We start from the raw sequence: 24,349 nt of genomic DNA, 5'->3' as shown, positions 1-24,349 counted from the left end.
ACTCCAACCGAGCAGGGAAGTCAGGCAGGAGCGTGTGGTGGCTTGGTGGGTTTTTTTTTTTTTGTTTAGTTTTTTTTTTGAGGTGACGAGTTTTGGCGGGTGGGGTCGCCGCAACTTGCGGCTGTCGAATGCGCAACGGATGATGGCAAATTGGGAGCTGGCGTGGGCGCTCCAAGGAGAGATTTGCCTTCATTGCTGTGTGTGTCCGTGTGTGTATGTGTGTGTAGTGCCCCCATGAGATTTGCTGGGGTACTACACAAGAAAAGACGTGAAGGCAAAACAGTGTGCGCTCCAAAATTAGATTTAACTGCAAGGTTCTGCTCCTGAATGAACAAAAGATTAATCACATTTCTTCTTATAGAAACGCCATTGTTCTCAAAATATTTAAACCATTTCGCATAAAATCATGACGTTGTCGTAAAAATACTTACGATAAAATGCTACAAATGTATGCTCGTAATTTTTTTTTTCCTTGGGATTTTTGCGAAAATGATTTGAATTTCTATGATAACAAAGTTGTGACTTAACAAGAAGATTGCAATAGTACAAGAAAATACATTATTTTTATGACAATAACAGCATAATTTAAAAACGATAAAGTGGTAAATAAGGATGTATTGTGTTGGTTACATTATGAGAAAATAAAATGGCTTTTATTTTATGAGACTAAAGGCAAAGGTCATTTAATAAGAAACCAGGACATTTTGGTGCAGTGACTACCTCGTATCAGTAGCACCACCATGTGGTTTGGTGGAGTACTGCACTGGAAGTGGAATTCAACGTGTGTGGCTGTGAGATTCCATCTTCATTTTTCATTTCCTCCCCTTCATCAATCTTCGTGTGTGTGTGTGTGTCCGTCTGTCCTTGTCTCGCATCACATGTCTTGTCTCTTCGGCGCCCCCTTGTGTGCATATGTGTAACGGTGCTCTGGGCTATGTGTAGGTAAAGGCCCAGAGACCATCTTTGCGGGCTCGGGTCTCAATGATAATGAGTGGCACACGGTGCGGGTGGTCCGGCGCGGCAAGGGCCTCAAGCTCACCGTGGATGACCTGCAGCCCGTCGAAGGTAACCCGCCAATCAAATGCCTCCATTTGCACACGACTTGAATATGCAGTACAGTGAACGGCCGCAATTCAGAGAGACATTCGTATAGAAATAAAGATGTATACAAATTGATGCGCATACATTATTGGTGCCCATGCAAAATGATTTGTCATTCCCAATTCTGGCCACAAGTTGGCAGCAAAGCCCTTTTTTAATTCAACAAAGCAATGGCCTGAAGAGAAATCCAAAGCTCATCCAGATGCGAGCAAATCAATATTTTGAGGTGAGATGTGGCTTCATGCGCCAAAGAATATACAAGTAGGCAAATTTGCTCATAGCCAACCACAAATATGCGGAGGTTCACTGTAATGTGGTTTTTGTTTCCGCCTGTCTCATGAAAACCATTTGGTAGCCTGATTGGCACAGTTCTTTTTGAACAGACGTATATCAAGTTTTTAGGAAGCATTCTTGTCCGCACATGGTTTTCGTGAGACGGCAAGACCGTGGACCGGATCTCAGGCGTGACTGTGGCCACCCGCAGGTCAAATGGCGGGCGACCACACGCAGCTGGAGTTCCACAACGTGGAGACGGGCATCGTGACGGAGAAACGCTTCATGCCGGCCGTGCCGTCCAACTTCATCGGGCACCTGCAGGGCCTGGCGCTCAACGGCATGCCTTACATCGACCTGTGCAAGAACGGCGACATCGACTACTGCGAGCTCAACGCCGTCATCGGCTACAAGAGCATCGTGGCCGACCCGGTCACCTTCCGATCGCGCTCCAGCTTCGTCACGCTGCCCACGCTGCAGGCCTACTACTCCATGCACCTCTTCATGCAGTTCAAGACCACCTCGCCCGACGGCCTCGTCCTCTTCAACCGCGGCGATGGCAACGACTTCATCGTGGTGGAGCTGGTCAAAGGGTGAGTGAGCATTAACTGATTAATCGATTGAATCATTTGATTCCAAAAATGTTGCAATTATGTCACGGTAAAAGTGGATTTAATTCTTTAGCTACCTTCATTACATCTCGGACCTTGGCAACGGGGCCCACCTGATCAAGGGCAACTCCAACAGCCCGCTGAACGACAACCACTGGCACAATGTGCACATCTCCCGGGACACCAACAACCTCCACACCGTCAAGATCGACACCAAAGTCACCACGCAGACCACCATGGGTGCCAAGAACCTCGACTTGAAAGGTACGCCGCCTTCGAGCAACTCAACAACATGCAAATGATTTGGGTGGGCGGCGGCTTATATTTTGGGCTTCCCCCCAAACTTGACTCGTTAGCGCCCCCTAGAAAGGGGGGGGGGGTCCGCTCTGGCTTAAAAGTCTCCAACTGGACGTCCACGGAAACGAAACCCGAGTCCTTCCTTGACAACGATTGGTCCGGTGCGCCGTCCGTCATTGTGTCTCCCGCCACAGGTGACCTGTACATCGGGGGCGTGGCCAAAGAGATGTACCGCGACCTTCCCAAGCTGGTGCACTCGCGCGAAGGCTTCCAGGGCTGCCTGGCCACCGTGGACCTGAACGGCCGGCTGCCCGACCTCCTGGCCGACGCGTTGGCCACTGTGGGCCAGGTGGAGCGAGGTTGCGAAGGTGAGGCGGCCGCCGCTTGGCGTTGCGCCGCGCCGGGTGGGCTCCCATCCTTCCTTTAGTTTTTGGTTTTTTTCCGTTCTCCATTCAAGTCATTCTCTGTTTGGGGGGTAAAAAAAAAAAAAAAAAAAGGGGGGGGGAAGCTAACCCACTAACCCAGATGGACGGTTGCGTCATCTTTGTGCACTTGACAGGCATCTGTGTGCATCGACTAACCATCTAACTTGGTTTGCTTTTTGTTTTGTTTTTTTGTTTGGCCCACAAAAGTTACATTGATGAAAGCTGACTTGCAAGGTATCTCGCTTTTCATGTGCGCTGTACATACCTGGGGAGGGCAAAGGATGGCCCGCGGGACACAAACGGACCGCTCTATCGCAACAAGAGGCCTGCTTGGAAATTTTAAAGAAACGTGACGTGTACAGGCTGGGCCAAAAGTAGCAACAAACAGTTTCACTTTTTTATTTTTTATTTTTTATTTCCACCTGACCACCTTCCTTTCTCCACTTGCTTTTTATTCTTCCTTCTTTAAGACGGCCAACTTCCTTTACGTCTTTTTAGCCTCTTCTCATACCTCCTTCTTCCTTCAATCCTTCCTTGCTTTTTTTGTTTGCTTGCTTCCTTCCTTCCTTCTATTCTTCTTTCCGTCACACCGGGCTGTTAAATTAATTTAAAAATGACTTCCTACTCTTGGCCCACCCTCTACTTTTCCCATTTAAATATTTAAATTTCAGTTTTATTTTTTTTTATTATTTTCTTTGATGATTAGTGATCAGTACTAGAATGAATAATTTATTTGTATAAACTACTTTTTATTTATTTATTTTTTTAAATCTGTAAATGCCGTTGGCCCATCTGTCGTTTTCAACCTCAAATGTGGCCCTTGAGCTGAAAGGTTTGCCCGCCCCGGCATGTACGTCCGCTCGCGTCCGAACTACCCAGTGCTGTGCAGTCTTGTGTGGATCCCGGTGATCCCGAGTCAAAAAAAAAAAAAGCTCCCAGGTGGCCTGTCCTCTCGTGAGCCCCATCACAGTTGTGACATCCGCACCACCGCCCCAGTCAGTCGGTCACCGCTTGTCCCGGGATGACCACAGCTCCACCGCCAACAGCAGCATGCCGTCTTCTTAACCCCGCCCCCCCCCTCACGCAAATCCTGTCCTGTCCCGTTCCGATCATTCCACACCCCGTCCGTCTTGTGTGCCTCGTGACGGACGGGAAGCGAGCTGTGGCTAGCATGAGGCAGGAAGAGAACGGCGATCCAGAAGACCACCGGGGCCTTTAAACATAACTTTTATGTTTAACTCCTCCTGCTGTCCTCATCCGGACTCACTTACCTGCATGCTCTCCATTTTTGGGACTCTTCGGGGCGTACTGTCTGCCACTAGGCCATCCGAAAGTCACGTATGTTTGCGTAAGCATGCACAACAATGACTACAAATAATCCAAAAGAAATTGTAGGATTGAAGTCTGTGGAAGTGAAAATAAGTTTAACACCCCACAGTGTTAACAACACTGCCAAATTTGAGAGATTAAAAAAAAAACAAATGACAAATTCTGTCAAATGAACCTTCACAATTGTGAATAAAAAAAATCTCTGTCCACACGCTGGCTGTCACGTTCAATTTGAAAAAAAAAAAAATCACCGTCTTTCTCTGTGTGACATCCACACACTCGTGGCTGACAACGAAGCGCTCTAAAGCAGCCTTGCAGCAGACAATCAAAAGGGCAGATACATTTTGGGGGTGGAGCCAACGCTCGCTCGCTAACAACATGTCGCCGTTGCGCTGGATGGGAACGAAGTTCTTCTTGAGTGGAAACGGAGCGATGCATGCTGGACTGTTGACAGGACTCATGTTTGGCATTTACAAACTTTGCGAAAAAATTCCCCCAAAAATCCTCACTTGACGCGGCCTTTAAAAAATTGCTTGCCAGTAATTTGCGATAATTGCCACCTTGCACAAAAGAACAGAACAACTAGAAATAAGAGTTAAGGGAAAGCCCATAATTATTGAATCTCCGTGATTGCGCAATCGAAATAAACCCAAATGGCGTTGACATGGCCTAGTGTCAGTACGCCCTTCCAGACTTGACACATCCAGTTTGGTTCACTTTGTTTCGATGCCAGCCCACACCATCATTTACTTCTTCTTCTACTACTCCAGTAACGGACCTGAACAGTACCGGACTGTATGAATGTACTGGACTCTTTGGACTTTTGGCTTCTGGCTGAAATGACCTGTGCGTGGCCACACGCGTGTTCAATGCAGGTCCCAGCACGACGTGCCAAGAGGACTCGTGCTCCAATCAGGGCGTTTGCCTGCAGCAGTGGGAGGGCTTCACCTGCGACTGCAGCATGACGTCGTACGCCGGCCCGCTCTGCAACGACGGTGAGGCGCCGAGCAACACTCGAGTGTTTGTGTTTTCCGCATTGACTAATGACTCACGTCGTCCCCACCAGCCGGCACCACGTACATTTTCGGGCGCGACGGCGGCGTGGTGGTCTACACGTGGCCCCCCAACGAGCGCCCCAGCACCCGGGCCGACCGGCTGGCCCTGGGCTTCAGCACGCAGCAGAAACACGCCGTGCTGCTGCGCGTGGACAGCGCGTCCGGCCTCGGCGACTACCTTCAGCTGCAGATCGTACGTCTCCGAAATATTCCAATTTGCCCTCGCAACGCCAAGTCAGAACTGGCGTGCTTTGCGCAGGACAAGGGCAACATCCGCGTGGTGTTCAACGTGGGCACGGACGACATCAACATCGAGGAGAGCTCCAAGTTCGTCAACGACGGGAAGTACCACATCGTGCGCTTCACGCGCAGCGGCGGCAACGCCACGCTGCAGCTGGACGACCTGCCCGTCATCGAGCGCTACCCCTCAGGTAGGCACCGGACAGGCGGCGTGCAAATTCTGACTGCATTTTTTTTTTTTTTTTTTTTTTTGCTTAATGAAACTTTTTAAACCATAAAAGTGATACTGTGTATGCTTGATCGCTAGCTAGGCCTGTTAAATAGTGCTAAAAGGTAATATTTAATTCAGTGTTTTTTCTCACCATTAAAAGAGAATAATAACAGTTGGTGCATTTTTGGGAGTCAGTTAAAAAAAATCGTTTAAAAAAAATCATGTCCTATGTTTAACTAGTGAGAAAAAATAAGGAGCAAATGTTGTTTGTTTTCTTCTTCCTTTTGTTCTGTTCTATTCTATTTAAAGTGTTAAATCTTAAGGTAGTCGTCTAAAACAAATGCTAAATGCCAGTTGTTGTGAGGTGTGTGTCCTGTACTTGTAACAATGTAAGAACCAAAGCCAGTGATGTGGCAGCTGTAACGTTATTTCCCTGTGCTCTTGCAGATGTTAACCCCTGAAATGTCTCTTTAGATTAAAGCCAATGAACAGAGAGTAAGAGTCCGCTCACCGGAAACGTCTCGGCCTGTCAATTGGCACCAACGCAGCCGCCACCGCTGCGACACAATCCTAACCGTAGACATCAAATAGCTCTGCATCAATGTCGCCGCCGTATTGGATGTGAACAAGAGAAGCGGTCGTAACCGTTTTTGTTTTTTGCATTTGACTCAATGACAAGACACAAGTTAAACAAAAACAAAGAAATGTAGACAACACAAAATGTCATTCAACTAGCAGGCCAAGTATCTTCTAACCATCCCACCGCCCCAAACATTCTGCATATGAGTCGTTTGCTAGCTCCCTCTAGTGGCATGCAAAAGTATCATTTTTATTCGAATACATCATGAGTCGTAATTTGTGAGCATTTTTTTCTATATTAAATCTCAGTGTTACTGTTCACATTTTTTACAATAATAAAGTGGCTTAAATAATATTAAATAATATTTTTTGGGGGGGGCATAGGACCTCTGCCTCACTTTTGATGAACACTTGGTTAGTCCATTGCTACAGCATGCGACTTATTTTAGCATTGGTCGTTATGCTGCTACTTTTGTGTCAAAGGTTTAAGATATAATGCAATAATTCATTAATTTCAAATTCATGAAAAAAAAAAATCACCATGACGTGACTATAAAAATGAATCCAATCCAAATGATTGCCTCGCTCGAGATGTGACACATCCAATATGGCGGCCGCACTGAGGCGGGCGCCTTTGAGGTCCTCGTGTATTTGATGTCTACGCTCCCGTCCCGCTGCCAGCACGCCAAAGTCTGTTTGCCCCCCCCGATCCCCCTCCACGCGAAAGCATGAGCGGACCGTTACTTTCTTTTCATTGCTCTTCTTTTTGTATCCAGCTCCTGTGCCACGATTTTGGGATGTGCGTAATTACTACTGTGTTCTCATCTCTAAATTAAAGGCAACATTGATAACGAGCGCCTGGCCATCGCCAGACAGCGAATCCCCTATCGGCTCGGTCGAGTAGTTGACGATTGGCTACTCGACAAAGGTAAAAACCCTGATTAAAATTCCTTAAAAGCTTTAAAACAATTCAATATGACTATCTACATATCTACATATATTATCTTGTGCACCATCAACTAACATTCTAAAACCCTAAATCCATAATTAAGTCTTTAAAAGTTGGGCAGCTGTAGTGTGTAATACCTGTGTAATAACTGTAGTGCCTGTTGTTAGTCTGTATCTGATAATATCAGGTTAAAGGGACGATGGAGAGATTTAAATGCTGATAAAAGTGATAAAAGGTGCAAGGTAAATAATGTGTTTTTAACTTTCTTCTTCCCATGTGACAATTGTGTAATCCAATTAAATGTCAAGACTTTACGTAGCAGCTTTAGTTTCTTCGTCCTAAACGCAAGCAAAGCAAGTAGCCTCTAGTCCCTTTAACAACACTTGACAATGTTGTGCATGCTTCTCAGGGCTGTCCTCCACATCCGTCTGTCTGTCTGTCGGCCCATCACCATGGCAACCATCCGTCTCTTTGGGCGTCACCCCCGCCCCGGCCTCTTCACGTCCCCCCTCTCCCTCTCGGCTCTCGTGTCTCTCGTCCGCGCCTTCCCCGCGCATCACTTCATCTATCGCATCCTCTCACCTTGGCTCGGGGCGGCGCGGGATTGTGTAACACTCAAACGTTGCTTTTGTGTGTGACTGTGTGTTTGCGTGCGTGTCCGCTTTCCTCCCCCGGTGCGCCCGCGTGTGTGCGCGCTTGTGTGTGTGCGTGCGCGTGCAAACGGGCAGGTCGGCAGCTGACCATCTTCAACAGCCAGACGACGGTGCGCGTGGGCGGCGGCGGCGAGCGGCGAGCCGGCATGTTCCAAGGCCAGCTGTCGGGCCTGTACTACAACGGCCTGCGCATCCTCAACATGGCGGCCGAGGGCCACCCGCACATCCGCGTGGAAGGCAGCGCCCGGCTGGTGGGCGACATGCCGTCCTCCTCCATCACGCCGCAGTCCAGCGCCGCCGCCGGGGGCAACCGCTCTGACTCGGCGCCCGCCGCCGGGGACGTCAGCACCACCACCGCCAGCAACAGGAGGCAGGGCGCCACGCAGCAGGTCAGAATCATGAAACTCTCACCAAAAAAAAAAAAAAAAAAATCTTTATCTGTAAAAAAAAAGTCTTTTTCCTGAAATGGCCAAAAATACACAAAAATTAAAATATTCCAAAAACACAAGCGTAAGTTTGTGTTCAAATTTGGCCCTTGTTTTTGTAAAATGGCTTTTATTCCGCAACGTGACGTTAAAATATTCCAGAACAAGCCCACAAAAGTCCAAATGTGCCGCGGCTGTCAAGTTGTTTGCGTGTCAGCGCAGCTTCCTGTAATAACGTCTGCTGCTCTGAAAGATTTCCCTGCAAGTTGCCATGGCGATAGCGAAACCCCCCCGCTACCTGCTGCCCACCCCCGCCCCGCCCGGTGGAATCGCTCCTCTGTGGAGCCAGCGCCTGCTTTTATTTTTTTTTTTCACTCATAAATAATCGAAAGCCGTCAGCTTGGCCTCAGGCATCAATAATGGATGTCGGCGCGAGACGGATGACAGCGCCGTCATCCGTCAATCTGCGCCCGGGCGTGCCGACTTTTCAACCCCGACGCGTCGGCGCTAATTGCGGGAGCGCTCGGCGGGTAGCTGTCATGAGAACTGGGTCGCATGCTCGCCGTAGTGCGGCGAGCTCGCCCCGAATCGCTCTCGCCCAAAAGCGAGAAAAAAGAAAAACTCTTGCGTTTGTCTACTTGAAGCAGCTCCTGCCGCTTGTTGCCTAGCAACACACACACACACACACACACACAGGTGCAATTGCAGCATCCTTGCATCACAGTGAAAGCCATCTGCATGGAAAGATTGGACGCCCGAGAGTGTGTGTGAGCGTGTTAAGCGGCATTTTTCTATTCTGGCATGATGAGAGGCAGCAAAAAAAGCCGATTAATAATGCATGACAGGCGAGGAGCGAGAAGTGAAGAGGAGCGAGCGCGAGTTGGAGTGTTGATGCTGGAGGCTCACAGTCACACGTCGGCCCGGCCCCGTCAGAGCACGTTAGCGCAATTTTTACCTGAAGTTTGCGACAAAATGGACTCGACTAGCAAGTCAATTTCGCTCATTTAAATGTCGTCAATCTGTTACATTTGTGTGTGTGTGTTTTTTTATTTTTTATTTATTTTATCGGGCAAAAATCGGCAGTGTATTGGCCGTGATTTTCAAAGCGTCTACTCGTACTTGTGGTGGTACGTGAGCTCCTCAAGCCGACGTACAGTTCAGTTATCTTTAACTTTTTAGGACTCTGCGTTTGCCTGCTCACCTTTTTGCTTCCTTTTTCTTTTTCCCGATTTTTGACACGAGTGTATTGGCACTGATAGAATGAAAGCAAACTCATCTGATTGGTTGTTGAGAGTCAGCTGATGGAATTGGGAACTATTAATTTAATTTAATTTTATTTATTTTTTTTACACCTTCTCTTCTTAACGACCAACTTCCAGGGCTACTTTTCAGCCTTTTTTACTTTTGCATGTTATTTATTTTTTCAAAGGTTTTTTTAGCATCCATCCCCCGGCTCTCCCTCCTCCTCCTCGTCCTCTTGCCCCCCCCCTCCCACGCCGCCAAATAAAGCCCCGCGATTGGCTGCGCGTTCCTATCTCACCATCTGCGCGAGTGGAGCTGGTTTCTTTCCTCTCCTCCTGGCGTCAGCGACGCGCCTTTGTGTTTATCCTCCTGCTGCTCATCGACGAGAGCGATGGAGCCGGCGGCGTGACTTTCTGCGGCAACCAATCACCTGGAGGGAAAAAAAAATAAAAAAGGTGGAGTGACCATGTGTGAACTTGGCAGTCAGGGAGGCTTGGATGGTCGCTGGCACTGCTCGGCCGCTCAGGTAGAGATCTCGTTCGTTTTTTTTTTCGCTCACAACTTTTTTTGCGAGGCAAGACACAGATTTGCTTAGCTCGATAAATTGTCGATTCGGCTCGTTGTGGTCGTCGATGGTTAGCTGACAGGTTGATTGACAGTTCAATTCGGTCTGCTCAAATGTGTTTTTGCCAGCCTTTGTTTTTCTTGGGACTCTGAGAGGGCCTGGATGGTCTCCACACTCGCCCCCCCCCCCCCAAAAAAAAAGACAAATGTCATTTCCTATGCTATGCATTTTCCTGGTAAGCGTGCAGACCTCCGTATGGAGTGTCAACTTTGAAGGCGATCTCATGTGACGTGCTCGCCGATCGGGTGGTGATCAGCTGCTCAAAAGACGCCGCAGTCGCCCACTTTTTTTTCACACTCAGTGGGCAGAAGTGATTGGAAAAAGCAACCAAGGGGAAAAAAAAGTCTTTCTCCCAGGCCAGAGCGCTTTGTAAATTTGCTTTTTCTTTTTTTGCAAATCTTCTGTAAGCGTCCGAAGGCGGGGACAGGCCTCAGACAGAGATGACCTTTGATTCACGTTTGATTGAATTCGTTTTGGTATTTGACTTTTTTGTTTTTTGTTCTGACATTTAATAGTTCAAAGTGTGCTCAGTTAGCGCTGTACTTTTTTATTTGGCGTTGAATTGTTTGGTGTTGTGATTTCTATATTTTTTAGCGAAAATTCTTTGTTCTTGTGACTTAAGTTTGCATCAGCTACGGAAAATTCAGGTTGTGAAAAATGAAATGTTGCTTGAGGTACAGTACCATCTATGAACTATAGCCAGCTCCCAAATTTCAATATTGTCAATCGGAGCATATTTTAAAATGAAAAATGGTAAAAAAAAAAAGGTGCTTGACGATTATTTTTGGTTGTTTTTATTTTGTGTCGTTTTGTAGTTATTAGCAGTTTTTTTTTAAATTGTATATATTTTTTAAAGGCCCACTTGTTGCCTCCTTTAATTCTTGTTGTCTAAATATCAATTGCCAAATTGGAAGCCATTGAAAGCTATTCAAATAACTTTTTAAAAACAAGCCTTAAATTGCGCCTAACCTTCAAAATAAATAAAAAGAGTGGTCAATACAGCGGTATTTAAATTCACTTTAACACGTGATTATTTCTTGAGATCTGAAATGAGTTATTTGCAAAAAACATGCATTTTCCCGAGTGTGTACTTTGGATGCAAATCGTTCCAATTAGGTGCCGCCGAGTGGCGTGCAAATCCGTGCGTTGCTTTTCAACAAGCGTTTCTACATCTCTCTTGTTCAGCCGTGCCACTCACTCCCCTCTTCCGCTTTTACCGCCGCCGACGTCTACTGCAATGCATCACAATCCAATTTTAATTTAGCGCTGGATCGAGCGCACGCTCACACATAGCTCACGCTTGCAAATACGTCCGGCGTGTTTAGCGCCACATCCCCTTCGCGCTAATTCAAACCATCACGACCGCACCCGACATGCTGTATTCTTTTTTCTTTTTTTTTTTTTCGAGCAGCCTGAAGTTGTTGTCGCCATGGCAACAGAAGCCGGCACCGACGGGGGGGGCGGTGGTGGGGAAGCCGGATCAATACGGGTTACAAGTGCAGAGCGTTAAAGCGGGCCACGGACGGTTGCTCGTTCATGTCGACACGACGCAAACGAGCCACTTTTGGTGAGCTGAGGCACAAAATAAAAAACTATTTGGCAAACTCCTGCACTAAAAAATGGAAACCGCAAACATGGAACAAAACCGTAACGGTTACTTGGGTAACCTTGGTAACCAAATGAACAGTTGGAGAGCGGATGCTGTGAAGTTGACCGTCGTCATCTTGCAGTGTGTCCTCTACTGTAGTATCTGTGATGTTAAGTGACCGCGTTTGTTGCGGCCCTCGGCAATTTTTTTCCTTGTGAAATAATCTCAAACGTCTTTTCTGTGTTGTTTCCTCCTGGCTTGTGTTCATTGCTACGTGACAGAGTGGGAAAATAATCCCTGGCAAAATCCGGCGACGTGGCAAATGATCTGCAATATAAATTTTGCTGTAAAATCTGCAAATGTTGAATCGCAAAAATAGCCAGGCAAAGTTGAACAAAAATACTTCACGTTTTTTTTGTAGTAGCTGTCGCACGGTTCAGTTTGTGTTTTGATGATAAGAAGCATCCGCGTGCGCCCCCCGGGGGGCGTTCTTAACGGGAGCCGGTGATTGCCACAGCGGGGGTCCGCTAAAACAAACATGGCCGCTAACGCTGTGACCTTCTCTTGGCAGTCGGCGGACGACATCCTGGTGGCGTCGGCCGAGTGCCCGAGCGACGACGAGGACATCGACCCGTGCGATCCCAGCTCAGGTGAGACGCCCCCCCAACCCCTCCTTCCACTCATCTCCGCCATTTCACACGCGTCCTTCACTCTCCTTTTTCCTTCTTTTCTGTCGCCACAATGAATTATTCGCGGGCTCCCTTTTCCTGGTTTGCGGCTGCAGGCGTCACCCAACACCTCGCCCGCTTCCTCTCGTCGACGCCTTCCCGCTCCTCCTCTCTTCTTCTTTCTCCTCTTTTCTTTCCTGTCGTTTTCCGCTCGAGAGGATTTGCATGCAAATTAGGTTGCGTTTTATGCGCTGGCACGCAGCGGCGGCGCATTTTGGAGCCGTGCGGTGGTCATGCCAGTTAACTTATCGCCTCAAATTGGCAGCTCCGACGTGGCATCTGTAAAGCTGACGTTTACCGAGGACTCACACCGTACAGTATTTGTCTTGCGTTGTAACATTGTTGTCCTCTAAACCGCCAGCACGCCCCCCCCTCCCCGAGGTGAAGGTGTTCCCGGGCCCGTCGGAGGTGGTGCGCGAGAGCAGCAGCACCACGGGCATGGTGGTGGGCATCGTGGCGGCGGCGGCGCTGTGCATCCTCATCCTGCTCTACGCCATGTACAAGTACCGCAACCGCGACGAGGGCTCGTACCACGTGGACGAGAGCCGCAACTACATCAGCAATTCGGCCACGCAGCCCAACGGCAGCGCCAAGGACAAGCCGCTTGGCATCACCAAGATCTCCAAGAATAAGAAGAACAAGGACAAGGAGTACTATGTCTAACCTTTATACATATATATATATATATAAATATATATATACACACTATATATATCCCCCCGAAAAAAACCTAAAGGCTCAATGTACATAAATAGGTATATTCTTCCCCACTAAACACACACACTTAAGGAGGTTTCCTCAACATTCAAGCACAAACATGTACACAAACAAACTGCTTTTGAAGGGACAAAATGTACAAAACGAGCCGAGCCTCGAGACCGGGCTCCTTTTATGATCCATTTGCAAACCATTCCAGATGCCCCGCGGAGATGACGCCATGATGAAAGCCGCCGCCTGCGCCCCGGCAGAGAAAAGTCGGGTGACCCATCGCTTCAAAATGTCAGTCGTCCATTTTTTGGCCCCTGCGTTGACTGCAGTGCTCGTTCTCGTTAAGGTCGCAGGTGTGCCGGGGCCTGGTGGGGGGGGGAGGGGGGCACCCCGGACTTGTCGCCAGCCACACACGCAAGCATGCACACATTCACACTTATGGAGAGTTTTAAATTCCCTCAGCTGACTTTTGGCCAGAGAAGCAGGCGACACCCGAGGAACAAACGGAAGACGCTCGACTTAGCGTCGCCGCGCGGTTGCTTGTGTGCGAAATACGACTTGGGAGAAATCCAAACTCTGATTAACTAGCGTTCCACTTCTCAGCGCGGAATCAATCCGTGGCTCGGCCTAAATCCGTGTTGAGCGCGCGCCGATATTGAACTCATGAAATCGACGTTTGCGATTGTGGCTTGTGAACATTTTACAAGCCAAAAAGGAACATCGTTCAAAGTCGAGTCTTGGCTGACCTTAATCGACAAAGAAGGAGAAAATTGGCCTCAATGATCGCGACGGGCGTAGCCTGCTTTACTGGCCGATCGCACGCCTGGATTTGTGATCGTCAATACGTTTTGATTGTTGACGTTTTGTGATTGGTTTCGGGGCGAAACTGGCTCTTAATGAACTCACAGCACGGGATCGTCTTTTCGAGACATTGCTGACTTTGTTGGCAAGGGAAGCGAAAGACTCCGATTGGGCCCGATTCTCAGTGTGTGCGCGCGCACCGGCGCTTTCTCTTGGCTTCGGACTGATTGACATCAGCGCAGGTTCCATTCATGTCATATTCCTTCGAAAGACAAACATCAAGTCGACGACTGACATTTTTTCCCTTTAAGGACGTGAAGCACGTACGGGACAAAGTGTGTGCGTGCGCGTGCGTGTAGCAGGAGCACCCAAAAAAATTTAAAAAAATCAAAAGCAACAAGAGGATCCGAGCCCTTTCAAATATCTTCCCGACAACGACAATAACAAATGGAACGAGCACACGAGCGACGGGACGGGAAATCAGGGTGCGGCCGCAAAAGCCGCCGGATGCTTTTGTTTTTGCCCTTGGGAGACTTCACATCTACCTACACACTTAACATCCCGTTGGAGGACCTAAACTTTCTTAAAAAGAAGACAACAACGATGATGGGAGGAGGACTGACTCTGTTGGGACTTGTTTGTCATTGCACGTGAAATTGTGGATTTGTACTGCAGACCGGCGGAGGAGACGCCTCGGCCATCTTAGATTCCAATCGCCGAAGAGACGAAATGTGGAGAAAACTCGCGCCTCCTTTTTTGTCTTTTTTTTTTTTTTTTTTGTGAACGCGATGTACAGTCTTACCTTGACTTACAGATTGAATTCATGCTCAAATCATTTGTATTTCAAATCATTGAAGCGAATGGAAATGTCACAAGCCATCCACAGAAATCTGTAGCCTGTTTGCAATAAGAAAAAAAAATAATTTGCATACGCGCTTAATATGAACATTTATATTTAACGACAAATTGGAAATCCAATGTCCTGGAAAATAGCGACAAATATTTAAAGTCGCTCCAAAGTAAAAATGAATGTCTGTAAATTTGACACGCGACGCTACTTGAAAATTGAAAGCATTCGGTGGCTGGAAAGGAGCTCGCAAGCTAACTCCTCTCAGTCGACGGACGGACTTCGGGCTTCATTCGTAGCGTCAACGTCGTCTCTTAGCAATTTAAATAATCTTACCGGGCTATTCCATAAATTGCCGCACCCACGGATGATGCTAGCTAGCTGTGGGTTCGAGTAACTCGCAACCTGTCCGCTTGTTCTTTTCAGCACTCCCTCAAGAACATTTTAATTTGATCCAATACTTTCAGCACAAACGCAAAACGTCCGTCAGCAACCAACATCGACTGAGCGCGACCTGATGTTGTCAAGTCGGCTGCCGAAACAAATTTTCACTTTTGTAAGTCAAGGTCCTGCTGCGTATTGGCACGCGTATCGGTGCCATAACGCCACTTTTCCAGTTCTTCCACGCGATGCATGCCGGTAGAACTCAACCAATAGCAAATGTGTGTGCGCGCGTGTGTGAGATGATCGTCGTGTCCGACCTGACATCTTGCGTTTCTTTTTTTTTTGTTTTTCCTGCTTCATGTGGTTTCTCTTCTCTCTTCTTTGTCTTCTCCATCCCGAGCGTCCGCCGTCGGTTGTCCCATCCAACCATGCTATGATTTTCTACATGTGTACACTTTTTCTACAGTATTTTGCGTTGATTTTTATTGTTACGGTTCTTTGATGAACATAAAAAGTGGAAATTTATTATGGGAAAAAAATAGTTTTGAAGATTAATGAGTAAATAAAATATTACCCAAGTGAACCGGCCGTCGGCGTGCGTGCGTGGGTGGATGTGTACACATTTCATTTTCCTTTCTTTTCCTTTCTATCTTTTCATGATAAAAAATGCAATCTTTTTGCTCTGATCAACCAATCAGAGAACGGAAAAAGCTGGCTTTGGAAGAATTCATTTTTATTCTGATTACTTGAATAAAACAGCGAATATAGTTGACGATTGTGATGGCTGTGGGCAGATTAGCATGACACGGCAACTCACTGTGAATAAAATCTGATTGGATAAAAAAATAAACCTCAAAATTCAGCCAGCAAAATGTTCGCATTCAAAAGGCAAAGCGCTGCTTCCACATTTTTTGTCTATTTTGCAGCCTTTTTTGCAAAAATGTGGGGTGAAAAATGAAAATGGAAATTCTTTCATTTGTCACATGTTAATGCGGAGCCTCTTAATATTTTCCTCCACGCCTTCCTTCCTGCACAGCTTCACGCGAGTCAGCAACATTTTAATCAAGGCGCTCACGTCGTCTCACACACACGCACACGCACGCACACACGCACACACACACACACTGCAACACGTCTCCTTTTGAATGATCTCCTCGTTCCGCTTCTGCGCTTTCGTCGAGAGTGCCTCTGCATTTTAATCGTGGCCGTGTGCGTGTGCGTGTGCGTGTGGGCGCGGAGGTCGTCCTTGCAAGCAAACAGAACATTTTGTCAGCCGCAATCAAGCGCCAGACTCAACATGTCGTATTTTATTGTCAACTTTATTGCTTCAAATGAGACACAAATGGCCACGACGCTGTCCTCCTTTTTTTTCCTCCCCATCAATTCCCCAGTGTCGCATGAAAGCGAAACAAAACTTTTCAGCGTGGACCTCCTCCAAGGCCAAAAGGTTCTTATTTGAATTGTGGCGCAATTCAAGTTTTGTGTTTTATAGTCAGTCGTGAAATGTTACGGCCACGCCCACAATTTTGCAACACCCGTCTGTCTGGCATTTGGGCTCCAAAGTTTGGTAGCAATTGGCCAAAATGGTGAAGGCTGAGTTCATTTTTGAAAGTGGCGAAACGACCCTAAAAATGGAAGCCTGAAAGCTTCCCGTCTGTATTTCTTCTCGTCTTAATGTCAAATAAGAGGATTGCAAATCAATGCGAATTAATGTTGGCTGCTTTTGCTCAACAGTACATGTTAGCTACGATAGCAACTATGCTAACTGGTCAAGAACAATTTGACAAAAAAAAAAATCTGATCTCGTAAGTAATCAGATCGCATCGAAAACTAGAAGCTACCTTGATGATGTCATCTACAGCCAACGATTTTTTTTTCCCCTCTTCCTTTGGATGACTGAAAAGATTTTAGCGAGCGCCGTCTGTGATTTCGCAAAAAGTCTGAACAATTACGATGATAACCACAGAATGAATTCAAATTGCTATGATCTGTTTTCCTGCTGAAGAGGGAGGGATGTGAGAAAAACCCACGCCCCCTAAAAACACCAAACCTTGTTTTTCACAAGCTGGAGTGTTTGCGTGAGATGTCCACACAACGTTGGAGTGACGAGAGGAAAGAAAATTGGCAACAAGATGATGAGGAGGACGACGATGATGATGATGATGATGATGATGATGGTCACCGCGGCGGAGGCCCAGACGACGGGTCGGTCGAAACGAGCTGTGTGTCACTACGTCCGCACCTCAGACTCGGACATCCCAAGCGGCATTTCCTCCTACACGCAATGCCTGTGAGTACACGCACACACGCACACGCACACCCCCACGCACACACACACACACACACACACAGGCCTTTTTCAAATTACTGAATTTTGTCAACTTTTTTTCATAATTTTTCTTTTTGTTTTTTCTTAATTTTCCATTTTTTGTTCCTTTTTTGCTTTGCCATTTTTACTATTTAGCACTAGCAAGTTATTTTTTCTTTAGTTTACAGTTTATACTTTTAATATTATTTATGTGGCTTTTTGAAATATTGTTGTTTGGTTATATTTGTATCTTGGACTTTTTAATCATTATTTTTGGGCGGTTGCATTGTCATTTTTTATGTATGCTCTTAGTATCTTTTAATATTTATATTAATATATAAAAATATATATTTTTCCATTCGTTTTTTTCTTATATTTGGAACATTTTGATGTGGATTTTTTTGGGTCTTGTATTATCTTAAATTTTACTTCTTTTTTTATTTATTTTTTTTTACATACATTACATTTTTCCCATCCACTATCACAAAAAAATCTTACTAGTTCACATGAAAAATATTTACAAATTGACTCATTCATTTGTTCTACCACAAATTAAATATTTCTTTTGCCACCATCCACTAAGATGACCACTTTGTTTTTTGTTTTTTTATTGGAGGAACGATACTGTGTTATAGGATACTTAGTAGTAAACATTCGAAAGGGGTGTGATTTAAAAAAAAAACTCAAATGACTGTATATGCTCGCTTCTAATCACATTTGCACTCCATTTTTGGTCCAAGTTGCCCAGCGAGCGATGTGTGTGTTCCCTCCAAGGTCAAGGCAGCGCCATGCAGGTGTGAGCCAGCGCAAAAAAACAAAAACATGAAGGACGAACCTCCCCGATTGCATGCAAAACACCCAAAACCACACTCGCAGCCATCCAAGAGTGTGTGTGTGTGTGTGTGTGTGTCAACAGGGAGGCCAAGATGACTCAAATCCGAGTAATCCGTGGCAGCGCCTTCGCTGGCCTTCACAATCTCAAGAGAGTGTGAGTCGGAATCACATCTTCTTTCCGTCACTTAGGACAATTTTAGGGAAAATGCTTTGAATTATTTCTGAGAATTATTAGGGAATCATACACATGCTTTGAATCAGTTTGAAATTTATGCTGAATATTTGACTCTCAAATTTGACGTCTTTTTTGAGTAAAATGTGCTCTACAAAATGTAATAACAACGATTATCACTGTCACCAAAAGCATTTGATGTCTTTTTTTGGGGGGTAGAAAATGTTGCCTAATTTCCCGCATTTGTGTTAAACCGCAGGCACATTGTCGACAACGGCGTCCTGACGACTGTGGCCGACTTTGCCTTCTCCCGCCTTCCGCGTCTGGCCGACATGTAAGTGGCACGTGAGCCATTTTGATTGATTTGACTCCAATCCAAAGTGTTTCGTCTTTGTGGCGGAACGTGAGGAACTCTGAAAGGATTTTTTGGATTTAATCGCAGCCTCCGCCAAGGTCAAGCGTGACCGGCTGACTCGTTTTTTTTTTGTTTTGTTTTTTTCAAAAAAATGATGTGCTTGGTGATGCTGTTACATTCCGGTCCTGTAGATGGCAGTAACGTGTGTGCTAACATACTGCGAGATTTTTTTTTTTCGCCTTTACCTTTTGGGGTCACTGTTCCACCCCAAATCAAGCGGATTGTAACGAGAAAAAAAAAATCCATCTTTTTTCTTTGATTCTCACAGCTTCATCTCAGAAAACGGCGCGTTGGAGTCCATCGGAGCGTTCGCTTTCTCGGATCTCCCCGAACTCATCGAGCTGTGAGTTCTGCTGCCAACGTTGAAGAAAAGAAAAATTAAATAAAGTTAAAAAAAAAAAATGTATATAATTTTGTTTGACATGAGTGAATCTCGCGTCTTCCAGGACCATCGCCAAGTCCAAACATCTGACCTACATCCACGGAGATGCCTTCAAGGACCTCGTCAAGCTGCAACGTCTGTGAGTTGCCGTTTCAAAAATCAACTACGTTTGACTCTGTTTGTCTTTTTTCATTTTTTTTTCCAACTTCCTTCATCCATGGAGGGCGAAAAAAGTACAAAGCCTATTTTGACAAAGTAAGTCCTGTCACAAAATATTTGTGCCCTTGACAGGATCATCTCCAACACGGGAATCCTGACGTTACCGGATTTCTCCAAGATGCACTCGGCCGCCGACTACTTGATGCTGTGAGGGCATAAACACACTTACACACTCGCACTTGATGTATTTGAAGATGTGTTTCCGTGAATTGTGCGTTGCCTAGCGACCTGCATGACAACAGCCGCATTCAGGAGGTGCCCGCCAACGCCTTCAACGGCGTTTGCACGCAAGCGATCCGAGACATGTGAGATACTTTTTTTTTTCCACATATTTGCACATTATTACGATTTATTTAAGCATCATCCATTTATGATCAGTTGAACATGTAAAAAAAAAAAACTGCTTGAATAAAAAGCGTGGCTGGGCCACAGAAATATGCAAAGCGTTGATTTTTTTTTTTTTTCTGGCTGGCGTCGGTGGCGACAGACGGCTGACCAGGAACGGCATCAAGACGGTGGCGAGCGACGCCTTCAACGGCACGAAGATGCACAGATTGTGAGTGGCAAGCATGGCACATTTTTTGCAAACGTGAGCGGACTCCTCATCACATTTCTTTCTGTGAGGTCGCTGAAGGGCAACCGGCAACTCAGTCACATCCACCCAAACGCTTTTGCCGCTTCCAATGAGTTGCTCTTACTGTGAGTGGGATTCCTTCGAGTCAACATATGGATTTGAAAAAAAAAAAAAGTGGACCGTGCAACCTTAACTTACATCTCAAATCACCTCCACTTTCGCCACTGAAATGAATTTTTAGCGACGTCTCGCAAACGGCGCTGAGCTCGCTGCCGGACGCCATCTTGGGCAACCTCCATAGCTTGATTGCCGAGTCTGCCATCCGTCTGAAGAAACTTCCTCCTCAACGCGCCTTCGCCAAGCTGCATGAGGCTCGCGTCACCTACCCGTCGCACTGCTGCATCTTCCTGCCCATGCAAAGAAACACGTACGCGTGAATGGACGACACAATGAACAAAAAATAATGACGCCGTAAAGCATGCATTTGACACGTGATTGCGGTGTCGCCAACTAAGACGCGATTTCTGAGCCTGTGTTATTTTTAGTTCCAAGCATCCGCTGTGCTCGCAGTCGGAGGCCCGCAAGAACGCCGCTTTCTTCTGGGAGCACTGCATGGGGAGCTTCAACGTCACGTGCAGCCCGGCGCCCGACGCCTTCAACCCCTGCGAGGACATCATGACCGCCGCCCCCCTGCGGGTCCTCATCTGGGTGGTGTCCGTGCTGGCTCTGCTCGGAAACGTGGTCGTGCTGCTCGTCTTGTTAGGTAACGCTTGCGGCCGTCCGCCTGCTCGATGTCGCCACGCGCGAATGACGTTCGATGGTGCCTGGACACTCGAGTGAACCTCTGGCAGTCCGCCACTAGATGGCGGCAGCGGACTTCACAACATCTGAACATGATCCGTTCATGTTGGTTCCCTTGCGCAGAGAAAGGAAACACATTCTCTATTGTTGGTGCTGGCATTGTGGGGGGAAAAAATTGGATTCTTGACATTCTACATGTGAAGTTTGTGTTATTTCTTCACATGCTACTGTTTTTAAATGTTTTTATGATGACTACATTTTTGTATCCATGCATATAACTCGCTCATGAAAGGATTGTCTGAATGAGAATCCATTGCAACTTCCTGCCCACTTATGGCTTCGGTGTTTCGCTCCTCAAAGGTGTCAAGAGCCGCATTGTTGTTGTTTGCGTCTCCCCTAACGCCGCGCGGTCCGTGCAGGCAGCGCATCCAAGCTGACGGTGCCGCGCTTCCTCATGTGCCACCTGGCGTTCGCAGACCTGTGCATGGGCGTGTACCTCCTGGTCATCGCCGCCACGGACGCGCTCACCCGGGGACACTACCACAACCACGCCATCGACTGGCAGACGGGGCTGGGATGCGGCGCCGCCGGATTCTTCACCGTACGTATTTGAGGTCACGTGTGAGAATATCGCAAAAAATGTTCCGTGTTTTTCTCCTAGATTCTGAAATGGTGTGCGTGTGTGTGCGCGTCAGGTGTTTTCCAGCGAGCTGTCGGTGTTCACACTCACGGCCATCACGCTGGAGCGCTGGCACACCATCACACATGCCCTGCGTCTGGACCGCAAGTTCCGCCTGAGGCACGCCTGTGCGGTCATGACGGCCGGTTGGATCTTCTCCTGCCTCGCCGCGACCATGCCCACGCTGGGCGTGAGCAGCTATAGTAAAGTGAGCACACAGCGGCCACTTCATTAGGCACACTTGGCATCCATCATGATACATAACGCTCACGTTTTATGTTGTAGATCCAAAATTTTCACATGTGTATTTACATTTTGTAGCACTTTGCAATCTTCAGAACTGGAGGTTGTCTCTAATGACGTGTCCTCCGGGCAGGTGAGCATCTGCCTGCCGATGGACGTGGAGTCGGTGTGGTCGCAGGTGTACGTGGTGACTCTGCTTCTGCTCAACATAGCCGCCTTCGCGTGCGTGTGCGCCTGCTACCTCAGCATCTACCTGGCGGTGCGCCACCCGGCGGGCGCGCCGGCCCGCGCCGACGCCCGCGTGGCGCAGCGCATGGCCGTGCTGGTGTTTACCGATTTCCTGTGCATGGCGCCCATCTCCTTCTTCGCCGTGTCGGCGGCGCTCAAGCGGCCGCTCATCACCGTGTCGGACGCCAAGCTGCTCTTTGTGCTCTTCTACCCCATCAACTCGTGCGCCAACCCCTTCCTCTACGCCTTCTTCACGCGCGCCTTCCGCCGCGACTTTGTCCTGCTGGTGGCGCGTTTCGGCCTGTGCAAGGCGCGCGCCCACGGCTACCGCGCCGACAGCTCGTCGTGCCAGCAGCCGGCGTGGGCGGCGCCCAAGAGCGGCCCGGTCAACATTTGCTTGATGGCAGCCGGCCGCGGCGACAGATGACGATAGGACATTCGCCGCACCTTGGCGGTGCCGTGACATCCCATTCCCGACGTAAACGCCTTTAAAAGGACAGCAGACAAGTATTCATGGATTGATTGACGCATTCTTTTTCTGTACTCGTGGGTTCAAAATGGCCAACGAAATGGCTTTAAAAAAAACTCATAGGTCCAATACGAGACATGGCTGACTCGCCTTCAATTTTAAAAACTAAGATGTTGCAACCCCCTCTGCCCATTTATATTCCGTAAAAAAAGCACCACTGTGGCCTGTGCACATCTTTAAAAAATAAAATAAAATCCTTCAAACCCTCACACATTAGAAAAAAATGAACAAAAGCCATTCACAGCCTATTGCGCATCGCTTCTGGGTGCCAGATAAATTCACCATTTGAAGTCATAAACATGAACTAATATTGTTTCTAAGTATCCGGAGAATCTTTGAAAGGCACCACATGAACACAAGTCAAGATTATTAAGTGTTATTAATATTATATTTTGTTACCGATCTTGTAACATGTAGGACTTGTAAATGTTTTTTATATGCTCTGTTGTGTTATCACCTTTATAAAGATGCTTTCCTTAAACACGTGTGTGCCTGAGTCGGGGGTGCGTGCGTGTGTGTGTGTGTGTGTGTGTGAGTGAGAGAACTGCTATTATCTTGAAGCCAAGCTATCCTTCACGGCCTGCAAGGCATTCAAGGACAAAGTGACCCGACCAATCTCAGCTGCTATTTTTGTTTGTTTTTATCCTTACAGCAACATTTATTCTCACGCACACACTCTGAGCGGCAACCCACATTTTCAAGGCCCCAGCTACAAGAATCAAAACAAGCTGATGAAGTGCGATGTCCCCCAAACTCAACATCACGTGGGATGACGGTAGATCTCGCGAGACCTAAGCAACGTGTGCCTAATTAACTATACAAGCACAGCACTCCCCCCGCATTGTATTAATTCGAGCAATGGCTGCACACCACCACTAGATGGCAGCATTGATATTGTTTCCCATCGTTCATGGGGGGTATAATTGACTTTATTCTGTTTTTATGATGTAATCCAGGGATGTAATTTTCGTGTCTCTTTGTGTATCTATATATCTTGTGATATTCTACTACATTGTGGAATTGGCAATTGATGTATAAAACAAGTGATTGCCCAAGACAATGGAAGTGTTTATGGTGCATGGTCACCTTTGATGGGTGGACAATAAAGCAACTGTTTGTATAGGAGACGTTCATAAATCAATTGTAATAAAGTTTCCATAAGATGTATCGTATTGTATAGTTTTGCAATTCGTGTGTACTGCCATCTCGCGGCCATTTCACGCTGGTCACTCAGTTTTAATAGTACAGTGATAGTAATAATTTTGCTCACTTTTGATTGTCCATGTCACAGAGTTATTATATTTAATATTTCATCATGCATGGATGACCTTCGTGGGGCTAAGCGGATCAGATAATGGATGGATGGATGTTTGTTATCGTGCTCGAATGTGTTAAACGTGCTCGGGACTCAATGTTGACCACAAGTGGTCAAATGGAATATCGGCGTCTGCAATTTGATCGATACAGTGAAGTATTTAAAAAAAAAAAAGAAACCCTTAATTTAATGATGGATGTAAATATTTAGGACATTAATTTAGTCATTAATTGAAAAGAAAATAATGGTAATTGGCTAAATGACATTTGGACCTATTTCGAACGTCACTACTAGTCAATGACGTCACTGGTGGCTTTAGTCTTTGTTAAGGGCGAATTAACATTTATTAATGCAGCAATAAATTTGTTTTTGTTTTCTCCATTCTAAATGTGTTTCGACGAATTAATAGAAAGAAAACATGCCACTGGAGGAAACCGGAAATTAAATTATCGATTTACAGTCAGTAGTGTGACGCAGTATGCTATCTCGCGAAGATAAATGATACGCTGCGTCATTTGTCTATTTCAATGAAAATGATGTCAGTTTATTGTATCGTCCATTAAAAATAAAATGCAATTA

General features: G+C 46.7%; 3 protein-coding genes across 12 annotated transcripts in view; all 3 read left to right on the top strand.

The window, feature by feature from the left end:
* nrxn1a (neurexin 1a) overlaps positions 1-14,979 on the top strand; it is a 57,877-nt gene extending 42,898 nt beyond the window's left edge. For 6 of the 10 annotated variants that reach the window (XM_088284385.1, XM_088284389.1, XM_088284390.1 and 3 more), the window contains 12 exons: positions 943-1,065; positions 1,586-1,967; positions 2,059-2,249; positions 2,477-2,650; positions 2,915-2,941; positions 4,912-5,031; positions 5,103-5,284; positions 5,351-5,522; positions 6,960-7,049; positions 7,799-8,112; positions 12,175-12,253; positions 12,693-14,979. In XM_088284385.1, coding sequence (XP_088140511.1) covers positions 943-1,065; positions 1,586-1,967; positions 2,059-2,249; positions 2,477-2,650; positions 2,915-2,941; positions 4,912-5,031; positions 5,103-5,284; positions 5,351-5,522; positions 6,960-7,049; positions 7,799-8,112; positions 12,175-12,253; positions 12,693-12,994 — 2,156 coding nt within the window. In that variant the 3' untranslated portion in view covers positions 12,995-14,979. The remainder of the gene's footprint in view (positions 1-942; positions 1,066-1,585; positions 1,968-2,058; positions 2,250-2,476; positions 2,651-2,914; positions 2,942-4,911; positions 5,032-5,102; positions 5,285-5,350; positions 5,523-6,959; positions 7,050-7,798; positions 8,113-12,174; positions 12,254-12,692) is intronic. The other 4 variants (XM_088284393.1, XM_088284388.1, XM_088284391.1 and 1 more) reach the window with 2 other exon arrangements.
* A 1,298-nt stretch (positions 14,980-16,277) lies between these two features.
* Positions 16,278-20,592, top strand: LOC148317780 (uncharacterized). The gene is made up of 11 exons (XM_088284379.1): positions 16,278-16,518; positions 17,137-17,361; positions 18,296-18,367; positions 18,645-18,719; positions 19,069-19,143; positions 19,247-19,321; positions 19,474-19,548; positions 19,626-19,706; positions 19,889-19,957; positions 20,026-20,100; positions 20,217-20,592. Exons 1-11 carry the CDS (start codon positions 16,403-16,405, stop codon positions 20,410-20,412), a joined length of 1,134 nt encoding a protein of 377 aa, XP_088140505.1. The 5' UTR covers positions 16,278-16,402; the 3' UTR covers positions 20,413-20,592.
* Positions 20,491-23,622, top strand: LOC148317779 (lutropin-choriogonadotropic hormone receptor-like). The gene is made up of 4 exons (XM_088284380.1): positions 20,491-20,738; positions 21,196-21,377; positions 21,472-21,663; positions 21,832-23,622. The coding sequence occupies exons 1-4, from the start codon at positions 20,588-20,590 to the stop codon at positions 22,351-22,353; spliced, it is 1,047 nt and encodes a 348-aa protein (XP_088140506.1). The 5' UTR covers positions 20,491-20,587; the 3' UTR covers positions 22,354-23,622.
* Positions 23,623-24,349: the final 727 nt, after the last annotated feature.

This window comes from Idiotropiscis lumnitzeri, chromosome 20, assembly GCF_059441095.1.
Source record: "Idiotropiscis lumnitzeri isolate Australia: NSW breed Sydney's pygmy pipehorse chromosome 20, RoL_Ilum_1.0, whole genome shotgun sequence".
Classification (NCBI taxonomy): Eukaryota; Metazoa; Chordata; class Actinopteri; order Syngnathiformes; family Syngnathidae; genus Idiotropiscis; species Idiotropiscis lumnitzeri.
The sequence above is the reverse complement of the archived record's forward strand: the minus strand, read 5'-3'. Positions and strand labels throughout refer to the sequence as shown.